The sequence below is a fragment of the Rhincodon typus genome, chromosome 10 (assembly GCF_021869965.1).
Source record: "Rhincodon typus isolate 14 chromosome 10, sRhiTyp1.1, whole genome shotgun sequence".
Taxonomy (NCBI): Eukaryota; Metazoa; Chordata; class Chondrichthyes; order Orectolobiformes; family Rhincodontidae; genus Rhincodon; species Rhincodon typus.
The window spans coordinates 65844388-65858384 of NC_063341.1; the positions used below are offsets into that span (position 1 = coordinate 65844388).

Below are 13997 nucleotides of genomic sequence, written 5' to 3' on the forward strand. Positions count from 1 at the left end.
AACTTTTTTTGTGGCTTTCTGTTGGCCTTTAAAGATTTCCCAGTCTACTAGTTTCCCACTAATCTTTGCTTTTTTGTCTGTATTTTTTTTCAATCTGACACTTTCCTTTATTTCCTTAGACATCCATGGCTGGCTCTCTCTTTTCCTACAGTTCTTCGTTATCACTGGAATATACTACTGCTGAGCACTGTGAAAAATCGTTTTGAAAGTCCTCCACTGATCCTCAATTGACCCACCATAAAGTTTTTGCTCCCATTCTACCTTAGCTAACTCCTTCCTCATTCCTTCATAGTCTCCTTTGTTTAAGCACAGGACATAGGTACTTGATTTAACCTTCTCACGCGCCATTTGTATTTTAAATTCGACCATACCGTGATCGCTCCTTCCGAGAGGATCCCTAACTGTGAGATCATTAATTATTCCTGTCTCATTACACAGGACTAGATCTAGGATAGCTTGCTCCCTCGTAGATTCCATTACATATTGTTCAAGGAAATTATCGCGGATGCATTCTATGAACCCCTCCTCAAGGCTGCCATGACTGACCTGGTTTGACCAATCGATATGTAGATTAAAATCCCCCATGATAATTGCCGTACCATTTTTACATGCATTAGCTATTTCTATGTTTATTGCCCGCCCCACCACGATGTCATTATTTGGTGGCCTATAGACCACACCTATCAGTGACTTCTCCTCCCTGCTATTCCTAATTTCCACCCAAATGGGTTCAACGTTTTGTTCAGTAGAACCTATATCATCTCTCACTACCGCCCTGATATCATCCTTAAAAATCAGAGCAACACCACCTCCCTTACCTTCCTGTCTGTCCTTCCGAACAGTTTGAGAACCCTGGATATTTAACTCCCAGTCATGGCCATCCTGTAACGGCCACTAAATCATACCCATGATCATCCAACCCTGTTCCCCCTTTCTCCCCACACCTTTATTACTTCTTGGGATTGAGACTGGACCATGGGTGCAAACTCTCACTCAATAAACAGCTCAGCAAAATACCTTTCACATTTATGCCCACAACTAAAATCTCTAGGAGCCATCTTGGTTAAGCTGGGCAACCCTTGGGAACCACTGTGTCCTCTGCTCTAAACAGGTTTACAAACCCAATGATTGACTTGTCAGTCTAATCCATCATGATTTCTTTCTCCACCCTTCTCTCTGTAGCCTCATGTGGAAGCTCTTTGACTGGGACACAAGCACATACTGAACCAATTCAAGTCCAATGATTACCAGCCTGACCTGGCAACTCCTCCACAATAGTAGGAAGTTGTCGAACTAAACTGAACACAAGTTATATTTGACCTGCACCTAACTGAACTCAGTATACTGCATCACACATTCCCTGATGTGGAAACTGCCCACCCCAACTTCATTTTAACACAATACTTTAGGATCCATAAATAAAATGGGGTCACGTGATGGGGCTTCTCAAACTGTCTAAGATATGCAAGTAGCAATTAAAAGGGCCTCCTGTGGAGCATGCTCAGAGCTATTACCACATGAGAAAAAATCCATGAGGTTGTGCTGGTTGGCTGAGTTAACCTTGTCTTATAGTTAGAACAGCATATCAAATGAAAATCAGTATATTATAGTGTCTGGCAGCTTTTTGCTCAAGTACATGCTTTTTCAATGCCAGCTGCATAGCAAATTGTATTTCAACCATGAATGACATTAAAAAACATAACCCAGAATAAAGCTTAACAAAGTAAGCCCACTCAATGACACACTGCCTAGTGGGTAGAAAAGACAAGCTTTTCATAGGCAGGTTGAAACACTGCTAGAGATTGTCCTCAACTATATTTTCAAACTTCAACGTAAAGGACTCAAACAGAAGTCACCTCTGCACAAGATTCACTAAAACCACCATCCATATTATTTCCTGATGTTGCCTTCTGTTAGTAGTTCAAAACTACAGGCAAAAATCAATTGATTGATTGCTTGAAAAACACAGACACATTCAATTCCATACAAACCAAAAAGAAAATAGATGAAGGAAATGTTATTCAAAGTAGCCATGCTTTACATAATATTCTCTCACTTAAATCACAGTAAAAAGAACCAAAATATAATTGCCAAATACTACAAAATAAACATACTGGAATCAATTCTTGAGATAGTAAGAACTGCTGATGCTGGAGTCTGAGATAACACAGCTGAGCTGGAGGAATACAGAAGGCCAGGCAGCATTAGAGGAACAGGAAAGCTGATGTTTTGGGTCAGGACCCTTCTTCAGAAATGGGGGAGGGGTAGGGGGCTCTGAAATAAAGAGAGAGAGAGGAGGGGTGGGGCTGGGGAAGGTAGGTGGGGTGGTGATAGGTGAGTGCAGGTAGGCAATGGTGGGGTTTGGTCAGTGAGGTGGGAGGAGTGGATAGGTGGGAGAGAAGACGGACAGGTCAAGGAGGCAGGGATGAGGGAGGGTCGGTCATGGGATGGGGCCGGGAGGTGGGGAGACCCAATGGTCTCAATGTGGACTTTACTAGCTTCAAAATCTCCCCACCCGCCCCGGCATCAACCCATGACCAACCCTCCCTCTCATTCCTGCCTCCTTGACCTGTCCGTCTTCACTCCCACCTATCCGCTCCTCCCACCTCACTGACCAATCCCCACCACTGCCTACCATCACCCCACCTACCTTCCCCATCCCCACTCCTCCTATCTATTTATTTCAGAGCCCCCTACCCTTCCCCCATTTCTGAAACGCCAGATTTCCTGCTCCTTTGATGCTGCCTGGCCTGCTGTGTTCCTCCAGCTCCACACTGCTATCTCAGAATCAATTCTTGATGCTTCCAGGTTTTGTCATAACACTACACTGAGTAACTGGCCATCAGTGGATATGGGGGATAGAAGAATTAGTGATACTACTAACCTGGGAAAGCCACGATAATTGCTACTGTGGACCCTCACTCATTGTTTGCCATCACTTTTCACACTCTGATTTCCAGTAAATTTCAGAACTAAAAAAGGAAAAATGTCCCATTGGCTTTTCCCAGAAAACTGATCAGATCGGATTCGGAGCTCAGTCAGCAGTGCTTCAAATTACATAACTGAATTCACACTCAAATCACACACCTTTTTGTATACTTCACAAACAAAGCACGTATCGCAGTCGTCCTGAACTTTAGCTAAAATGTCATTGGCACTACAAATGAAGCTGGTACAAGATTGTGTGCTATTTGTCTTCCCCCTCACAACAGACATTTCTAGAAGAAATTGAACTCATGCATCCTACGCTTGCACAATCATGTGGGCTGAATTTGTTCCTTTTATTCCCTTTACATCCATTAATAATGGTGTGCTTCATATGCTGAATCTTTAAGAGAAGTTAAGTCATTGAGGATCTACATGTTACAAGGGTGTAAATTTTGCTGAAGGCAAGGATAAGCACTGTTTAAACTCTGTGGCAAATGACTGATAAAGAGCAATAATTAAGGGTCTCATGCCCCTGTAATAATGAGTAGGTAAACTCCAGCCTCAAGCTAGCAAAAGTAGGCATTGGACTGGTCTAATTCTCTCAACTGATATGGGCAAGAGTCTTTTCTATTCAGATTACAGAAATGCTAAACTTTGAATCTAAATCAATTTGAAGACTTGGTCAACAAAACAGAAAAAGTTTTGCTGAGAAGAAAATGCATTTAACGTTCAATTCATGGTTTAAGCTAGCAAATGTTGCTTTTCCAGAGTTTTTTTTTGAAAAGGGGAAGACAAGATATATTGCAGATACTGAATTCTAAATTCAAAACCAGAAAATTCTGAAAAACTGAAGCAGAATCTGTGTAGAGAGGATAAGAAACAATACGGATGAGAAGTCACCAACCTGAAAAGTTAACACTCTCTCTCTTATAGCCCAATCTGCTCGATGCATCAACATTTTTGATCTTACTTTATATCTAACTTCTTAAAATTCTTTCATGGGATGTGGACATCACTAGCTAAGCCAGTTTTTATTGCCTATTCCTAATTGCCCAGAGAGCAGTTAAGAGTCAACCACATTGCTGTGGGTCTGGAGTCACATGTAGGCCAGACCAAGGGTAAGGATGGCAGTTTCCTTCTCTAAAAGGACATTAGTGAACCAGATGGGTTCTGTCCCCCCTGACAACTGGCAACTGTTTCATGGTCATCATGAGGCTCTTAATTCCAGATTTGAATCTGGATGCTCAGAACATTACCTGGGTCTCTGGATTAACAGTCCAACCATAATACCATTAGGCCATCACCTCCCCTACTTCTCATACTTTAGAAGAAAAATCAGGTACAAGTTCAGTGTTAGTCAATTACCCACTACACTGCTATTCTCAATAAACTTTTGAAATCTGAAATGAGCAATAGTATTGTTGTTAGATGAGGTAGGATTCATTTCAGAACAGTCAAATGTTGTTAAACAACAAAGACTACATGGGAAATTTCCATAAATGCAGAGAAAGGTAGTCCTAATCAAAACTACGAAAAAGTCTCTCAAAGCCTCCAGCAAAACGTAGAGCATGATAGAAATGATGTGCATAAAATCAACCCAGTCATTTAACACTTGTCTCCGGATATGACAGACAATAATCTCTATTCTGGCTGGGAACAGTGCAGCCTGTATGCAGCCTTTAAGTTCACAAAGATATTATTGTAACCAGATAATGAGAGAGACGCTGCTAATGGATAATACTTACTAAAGACTGGACTACAGACATCAAACAGGCTTGCTGCAGTTCTGCTGGAAGACAGGCAAAATTCTTTCCAGACCAGCATTTCACAAAATATTTGGTAATCCATCTGCAAAAACATCCAATTTTAGAGCAATTTTTGTTTCCAAAAGGAAGTTGTATTGTGCACCTGCAAATTCACATCAAATTAATCATTTTACCTCATACAGGAACTGTAAAGACCATCAATTCCAACGGAATGAGATATCTGCAGGCACTCCAGAATAGATTGCTGCATTCCAATAACAGGCTATAAATTAATTGAAAGAAAATCAATAAGGAAAAAAAGGCAGTTTGCATTTACGGAATGTATTTAAAATTAAATCTCTCTCTCTCTCTCCATGAGTGCACTGGTAATATAACACATTTCAACAAAATCTAAACAAAACAGACAAACATCTTAAGGCTACAGTTTCTACTGCAAATCAAGTTTGAGCTCGAATTTGATTTTTTTGGCAAATATATCATCTGTGGTCTCAAAAACATGCCATCCGCTCTCTGCTCAACAATATCAAACAGACTCATTCTGTGCAAACAGTAGTCACTATTCACTCAAATCCTCTGGTGTTGTTCAAAAAAAAAAATCACAATTGTAACAATTGCAAAGAGTCTGTTTTAAAAGTACAAATAAAATTCCAAAAATAATTCTAGAAATAAAAAAAGCTATAAATCAGCAACAAGGAAGTCAGCATTATTGAAATCTCTGAAGAATTGAAGGTCACCACTTGCTTCATCATACAACCAACCCCTTGAAACCTCGGCAGGTGTGTAACAAACATGACTGGTTATTAAATACCCAAGGTGTGGGTTTCAACAAACGGACTTCTTGCAGTTGCTGGAAAACAAGCAAAGCTTCTTGCCTGCAATGTGAAGCTATTACCAGAAGATATTAAGGTGTCAACTGCTATATATCTGAAACCAAAGCAACAGTAGTGTAACATGCAAGTGGATCACCATTTAAAACATATTGAATGGATACAGTTTAGAGATTGGATGAGCTAGATATATATCTGTTGACAAAAAACTTTTTTTTTTTTTTAAAAAGAAAATCATTGATATCTTCTCTGCTTTCATGAAAGGTTTCATTTCAAATAAAATTGATTCCAAGAACTGTTTGGTTTTCAATTTGCCTCAATTTACCTTCATTTCACTTTACCGACAACAATTTGACGAATTAATCTTTCAGAATATTTAAATAAGATGGCACACGTAACGGCTAAAACTGAACATGGAAGTAAACACCAATCACAATTTTGTCCAAATGTTACTAAGAGGAAGTAGATGATTCAGCCTCAATTCTGTTTTACCGTTCAATCAGATCTGAATCTTAATTACTTGCCACACCTTGGAGATATATCTCCAAGCCAAAAAAAAAAAAATCAGTATTGCAACATCCCAATTTTCCTGGCATTGGAGGGAAAGAAAATCCCAGGTTCCTGCTTCCCTTTATAAAAGCAGCTTTTCCATTTCCCTACTAGGCAGCTTAGATCAGATTTCAACATCCCCTTGCTTTCCATTTCCCTCACAGGAAGTACTTTCTCCATGTCGATCATACTGAATCCTTTTTTAGCCTTGTAGAACATCTTTATGAAATTACCCCCGATTTTCACTACTCAAGGGAATATCAGCCAAATGCACACTACCTCCATGTAATCCTCAGGCCCCAGTTCCATCCAGAATTGGCCTGCCACCCTGATCTGACATGCCTCATGTCCACCTTCCCACCCATTCCTTATGACCCTTGACTCCCTGACTGATCAAGAATCTATTTCAGCCTTAAAATATACACAAGGACTCTACTCCCATAACTGTGCGACAGTGTTCGAGTCAATTCAGAGAAGAAATTCTTTCTAATCCAAGTCTTAAACTGGCAGCCCTTTATTCCAACTATGTGCTCCAGTCCTCATCTGTCTCATGAGGGGAAACATCCACTCAGTATTTTCCCTGTCAAACCCCTTAAAAATTCTATATGCTTCAACGAGATCACCTCATTTTTCTAAATGCCAGGTGAGTAGAATCCCAACCGTTTTAGCCTTTACTCAAGACAATCCCTCCATACCAGGGATCATCCAAGTGAACCTTCTCTGAACTGCCTCCAATGGAATTAAATCTTTCCTTCAATAACGGGGACCACAACTGCTCGCAGTACCCCAGATGTAGTCGCACTAGCACCTTGACAGTTACCGTAAAACTTCCCTACTCTTACACTCTAAGCCTCTTGAAATAAGGGCCAACATTCCATTCACTTTCCTGATTATCTGCTGCACCTGTGTGCTAGTTTTCTGTGTTTCATGCACAAGTACTCCCAAATCCTTTTGTGTTGCTGATCTTGGCAGTTTTCCTCTGTTTTTATGTTCTCCCTTCCAAACTTAACAACTCCACATTGTCCCACATTATACTCTGTCAACTTTTTGCCCACTTAGGTAACCTCTTAATATCTCTGTAAGCTGCTTGTATTCCTGTTGCAACTTTCCTGTCCAGCTATTTTTGTGTCATCTGCAAATTTTGTTACTGGATATTCACTTCCTTCCTCCAAGACATTAATATATACTAAATAGTTGCAGTCTTAGAACTAATCCCTATAGAACTCCAGGAGTTACAGGTCACCATCCTGAAAAAGAACCCCTTAGAAGTTCAAATACAACACGTCTATTGGGTCAGTTAGTTCAGTTGGTTTGTGATGTAGAGTGATGCCAATAGCGCAGGTCATTCCCACACCAGCTAAAGTTACCATGAAGGTCCCCACTTCTCAACATCATCCCATGCCTGAGGCATGCTGACCCTGTGGTTAAGCCACCACCAGTCATCTCTCTCTAATGAGAGAGTACCCTATGATCCTCTGGGACTATGGCGACCTCACCTTATCAAAGACCAATTTATGCTTTTGTGAACAGCAGTGCTGAAAATCGAACACAGAATTCCAAATAGCATTGGACCAAAGTGCTGTGCAACTGGAGCATAATTCCACCTGTCTTCCCAACCTTCCCTCAGTTTTCTAATCCAGTTTACTGAGATAAAGGCCACTTGCTACATTGATCACCTTTGGACGTACCCATTCACTTTTAGTGGCTAATACTGACATCCAAATCTTTGTTCCTTTACAGTTCCCACATTCTCTGCACTAAAGAAAGTATTCTAATTTGCCTTTCTTGGATTCAAACTGGATGATTCATTGTTCCTGTGAACATAATTTATCACTGTCCTGTCCACTCACTTAATCTGTAGACCCTTTTGTTTTGGCTGTGCCTCCTAATAGTACAAATCCGTCAATTTGGATATACAGTCATCTATTCATTCACCCATACAAGTCATTAATAAATCTAGTGAAAAGTCAAGGTCCCCAAAAAAGATCATTGGCAACATGACTACTCACATCCTAGGGATGAGGACAAAGCTTTACTTGATGAAATCTGAACTGCACCTGATGTGTTTTGGGAAGAATTTAGAATGAAGTTGATGTCTGCCTTTGCAAATTCCTCAGCGAATAAAGAACAATGCAACAGTCAGATTTACGGAGCATTAACACCAATCCTATACCTATTCCTTCTAACCTGTAATTAGAAACTTCCACAATTAGAAATTAAATTCACAGTAGTGACTCAAAAAGAATAAATTAATTTGAAAATTTCAAGAAACAAAAGAAATCCACACAATTCAAACTTAGGTTAGATTTGGTTACATGCTGTGGTTTATAAAGAATTCCTTTATTTAACGGATGCATACAATTAATGCAGGATCACACATCAAGCTCACAATTAAGCACTAGTTACGCACCCTAACAGTCAGAGCACTATCAAAAACAACTGTGCCAACAAGAGAGGTGTGCCATAGTTGTCATTAAGAACGCATGTTCTAATCAAAAGGCTTGGAGCTGAACTGCTCACGCCTTTTCCCATTTTCTTTGATGTTTTCTAGCAATCACAGAAGCCCTGCAGTGTGGAAACAGGCCATTCGGCCCATCGAGTCTACACCGACCCTCAAAGAGCAACCCAACCCCACTCCTTTCCTGTAACGCTGCATTTCTCATGGCTAACCCACCTAGCCTACACATCCCTGGATGCTATGAGCAATTTTTCATGGTCCATCCACATAACCTGCACATCTTTGGGCTGTGGGAGGAAACTGGAGCACCCGGAGGAAACCTACACAGACACAGGGAGAATATGCAAACTCCACACAGACAGTCACACAAGGGTAGAATCGAAGTTGGGTCCCTGGCACTGTGAGGCAGCAGTGCTAACTACTGAGCCACCATGCCACACAGCAATGGAAGTAATTTAACTGCAGAGGATTTCAATTCAGCAAGTTCCAAGGATAATGAAAACTTGATTGAAAAAACAGGAGAGGCAGCAGCTGAATTTTGAGGCAGAAGGAGATGCACACAAAATAAAGGACTGATAGAAATAAGTGGTGCTATAATTAGCATCAGCAGGAATGAATAAAAAGGTAAATTGAAATTTTCTTTGCAGTAGCCCACTGGAATTCTGAGGAATGGAACTGTTGCCTGTGCAAAAGAAAGAAGATTGAAATGAAACCAGGTAGAATATTTAATCCCAGGACTAAATTTCACTGCACATTGCTGACTGGCTGACTAGCCAGTGGAGAACAATAAGCATTGCACTGAGTTCTAGATCAAGAAAGTCTTTCAATATCTGTATATTCTTATGAATGCACATACACACAGGAAAAGGCTTTGAGACAATCGGTGAGAGGGGAATTGTAAACTGAGCATGGCGAGAGTTTAAGTGAATAGAATAGGAGCTAATTTAGACAGTCCACATGGTTTACAATCAAATAGGACATTTTGAAGTTGAACTCACAAGGGTACACAGCATTTATTTTAAAAATGGAGTTGTTGGCACATCACAGTCTGTAGTCTCAAGAAGCCCAACCCCAAAAATTATTGTGCCCATGCATTTTTAAATTGAAGTCCAACTGCCAAATATCAAAATTTAGAAGCCTTGCAAAAGACAAGTAGTTAGTGTAAACTCTTCAAAACAAAAAGTCTTTCATCTCTTTAATTCCATTATTGAAGGTATCCCCTAACCAGAACAACAGCATGAATGTGGAAAACTCAAAATACAACAATACACAAAACAACAGCACTAATATATCTGAAACCATAAATGAATGATCACTTCCAGCAAATGATGGGCTGCTGCACAATCACTACAAAAAAAAACAGAATGTTACCTTGTGAAAGAACTTGCAATAATCCTTCTTCAGAACATGTAGGACTACTTTCTTCAGCCCATCCAAGTTGTACATATCTGCCAATGTAAGCACTGAACTGCAGGAAAAAATGCCAATTTAGCATGAGGTTTTACTCAATTTGTCATCTTCCTTTCATTTTTTGTTTGTATTTCTTCAGCACTGCATAAAGTCATATTTCACTTGGTGATCGCCAGAATCATGTGTGTATGTACAGCATGTATCTGACCAATGGACCCATAACAATTGTTCATCATCTCAATATGCTGGCAAGTGAAATATTTGTCAAAAGATTTGACACTCCCTCCCAACAGGATGTAGGTTTTGAAATGATTTATTAGCTTGACGTAGAGTTCTCACTTTAGGGTGAATCTATAATTGAAATTGGGATGAAAAATCACAACTGAACCTTGCAAAACTAGCAAAAGTGTTTATTTCCATTGAAGTCTTTATTCAAACTTATTCACATATTACAATAAGCAATATCTGCAATAAGGGCAAATGCAACAGAACAGTGTGTTAAAAAGCATTTTGTGTATTTAAAAGATTTCTGCTTTCAAATTATTCAGATATAATAAGGGTGGTGATAAGGTAGTGCATGATTAATTCAGCCAAATATGGATTTGCCACAAAAATAAAAATTTTAATCAGAGTCAAAAGCCAAAATTGCTGGAGAAGCTCAGCAGGTCTGGCATCATCTGTGGAGAGAAAGCAGAGTTAACATGTTGAATCCAGAGACCTTTATTCAAAATGTCTAGTTAATTACTTGTGGCTATCCTGACTTGAAACGACGTACAATGACTTAAAAATTACATAGAACCATTGATTAAATAGAACCAGTCATTTTTGAATGGGGGAGCAGTCTCAAAGGGCTGAATGACCTACTCCTGCTCCTATATTCAATGTTTCTATGTTCTATAACCATTTGCTAGTTTACTGGGGTACAGTGCTAAATTTCTGAAATTTTTTTTAGAAGTTCAAACATTCCTATTAGCTTTCATAGTAATGAGCTTAATAGTGAAAGCCTCCTTGAAGGTCTGCATATGAGTACAACCATCAGACAATTCCCAATTCAATCTGGGGATGTAGTTAAGTTATGTGGGAAGTCCCCAATTCAAGCACCATCTTTTCTGAAAACTAAAGATCATGGAAACTCACTTAACACACAAGATTCCACAATCTCTTATTCCGATGGTTTTGCTGATTTCAATCAAACTGCACTGAAACCCAGTGAGCAGCAGAAATGCAAGACTATTATAGTTGTTAGACACAAGTAGCTCGGCCTTTCTCAAAAATGGTGAATAATTAGTAAACTTAAATAACAGCTACAAAATTAGTCTTAAGCTTGAATTAGAAATATGTCATGAAACAAAATTCAATTGCAGGCAAATTCTTTTTTGTTGAATTGCAAAGCTGTGGGTCTAAGCAGTTTTCTTTCAGCTCCTATTCATACTCTGGTGCCACAATGTACAGTATTTCCCCACAATGCTGTAGCTGCATTCCTGTAAAACACAACTAAGCAGAAGAATCCTTAATCGCAGATTATTAATAACTGTAATTAGGTCCTATAGAACAGAATATTAAAACATATTCTCTAAGTGAAAACACTGAACATTCCTAAATTTGTAATCAAAATAGCTGTAATCAAAATAGCTGTTAAATAAAGGCACATTTTGTTGAAGCTTTTCCTCTTGCAGGAAAGTTTACAAGAATACAAATTAATGGGAAAACCAATATTTGTAGGCCAGGGTCCAACATTAAATTTGTCCAATTGCAGAATAACATTTGTCAGATAATTCTTTGCACACTCGAGATTATGTTGGCAACCAATTTAGGATTGTCATTTGGGCTCACATTGTAACATGGAAGATATACATGTTATTACACTGCAAACAAAACATGTACGTGCACTGCACCCATGTCAACTAAACAAAACAAGTGACAGTGATTCACTGGGTCAGTTCTCAAGGCAAACTTAACCAGAGTCAAACTACTTGGTGTTAAATTTAAACAAAAAATCTGAGGAGCTTTGGCTCAAAATTGATGAGCTGGAATCCGAACTCCAAACACTGCGACACATCCAGGAGGGGGAGAGATACCTGGATGCTGTGTTCCAGGAGGCAGTCACACCTAGTAGATTAACTAATGTTAATTCAAATCGGTGGGCAGGGACAGCAGGGTGTGACTGCGAGTGAGGCAGGTAGAGGGACCCTGCAGACAGGAACACAGGAGCCGCAGCACTTGACATTGTCCCACAGGTATGAGGCACTTGCTCCCTGTGTGGATGAGGAACAGGGCTGCAGGAAGGATGGGTCAACTGACCAAGGCACCATGGTCCAGGAGGTCATTCAAGAGGGGGAAGCTAAAAGACAGATTGTAGTTGTAGGGGATTCCATTATCAGGGGGATAGACAGTATCCTTTGCGAGCAGGATAGAGAATCCCGCATGGTGTGCTGCCTGCCCGGTGCCAAGGTGCAAGACATCTCTGACCGGCTTGAGAGGATACTAGACCGGAGGGGGAGGATCCGGTTGTTATGGTCCACGTAGGTACCAACAACATAGGCAGGACTAGGAAAAAAGACCTGCTGTTTCAGGATCATGAAAAGCTAGGAACAAAATTAAAAAACAGGTCTTCAAGGGTCATAATCTCTGGATTGCTGCCCGAGCCACGTGCAAATTGGCATAGGGAGGCGAGGATCAGGGAAGTAAACACGTGGCTAAAAGAGTGGTGTGGGAAAGAGGGTTTCCTTTTCATGGGGCACTGGCATCAGTTCGGGGACAGGAGGGATCTATACTGCTGGGATGGACTCCACCTGAACAGGGCCGGGTCCGGTGTTCTGGTGAAAAGGGTAAATAGGGTGGTCAATAGGACTTTAACCTAGTAAGTGGTGGTGGTGGTGGTGGGGGGGGCAGGGGGAGTGAGCATAGAGGGAGAATAACTATTAATGTAAGGCAAAGCAGCAGGCTAGCAGGTGACGAGGAAGCTTCAACTCCATTGAAAATTAGGAAAAAAGTTAGAGGGAAGGAGAACTCAAGAGCTGTTAGTAATGGAGGTGATAGGACCCAAAAAGAAGGTGCAAAAACTGGCATAAGGGCACTTTATCTGAATGCTCAGAAAATTTGAAACAAAGTGGATGAGTTGATGGCGCAAATCATGGCAAATGGGTATGATTTAGTGGCCATTACAGAGACATAGTTACAGGATGGTCATGACTGGGAATTAAATATCCAGGGGTATCAAACTGTTCGGAAGGACAGACAGGAAGGTAAGGGAGGTGGTGTTGCTCTGATTTTTAAGGATGACATCAGGGCAGTAGTGAGAGATGATATAGGTTCTACTGAACAAAAGGTTGAATCCATTTGGGTGAAAATTAGGAATAGCAGGAAGAAGTCACTGATAGGTGTGGTCTATAGGCCACCAAATAATGACATCGTGGTGGGGCGGGCAATAAACATAGAAATAGCTAATGCATGTAAAAATGGTACAGCAATTATCATGGGGGATTTTAATCTACATATCGATTGGTCAAACCAGGTCAGTCATGGCAGCCTCGAGGAGGGGTTCAAAGAATGCATCCGCAATAATTTCCTTGAACAATATGTAATGGAACCTACGAGGGAGCAAGCTATCCTAGATCGAGTCCTGCGTAATGAGACAGGAATAATTAATGATCTCACAGTTAGGGATCCTCTCGGAAGAAGCGATCACGGTATGGTCGAATTTAAAATACAAATGGCGCGTGAGAAGGTTAAATCCAGTACCAATGTCCTGTGCTTAAACAAAGGAGACTATGATGGGATGAGGGAGGAGTTAGGTAAGGTAAAATGGGAGCAAAAACTTTATGGTGGGTCAATGGAGGAACAGTGTAGGACTTTCAAAATGATTTTTCACAGTGCTCAGCAGTAGTATATTCCAGTGATAAGGAAGAACTGTAGGAAAAGAAATAGTTAACCATGGATGTCTAAAGAAATAAAGGAAAGTATCAGATTAAAAAAAAAACATACAAAAAAGCAAAGATTAGTGGGAAACTAATAGACTGGGAAATCTTTAAAGGCCAACAGAAAGCCACAAAAAAAGTT

The 13997-nt window shown here is 40.3% G+C and overlaps 1 protein-coding gene across 2 annotated transcripts in view; it reads right to left on the bottom strand.

Annotated features, from left to right (window-relative positions):
* The window catches only part of btbd8 (BTB domain containing 8), an 86908-nt gene that overhangs the window by 38274 nt on the left and 34637 nt on the right, over nucleotides 1-13997 (bottom strand). For both annotated transcript variants that reach the window (XM_048602379.1, XM_048602380.1), the window contains exons 8-10: nucleotides 9900-9996; nucleotides 4868-4956; nucleotides 4674-4776 (exon numbers count right to left, since the gene is read on the bottom strand). In XM_048602379.1, coding sequence (XP_048458336.1) covers nucleotides 4674-4776; nucleotides 4868-4956; nucleotides 9900-9996 — 289 coding nt within the window. The remainder of the gene's footprint in view (nucleotides 1-4673; nucleotides 4777-4867; nucleotides 4957-9899; nucleotides 9997-13997) is intronic.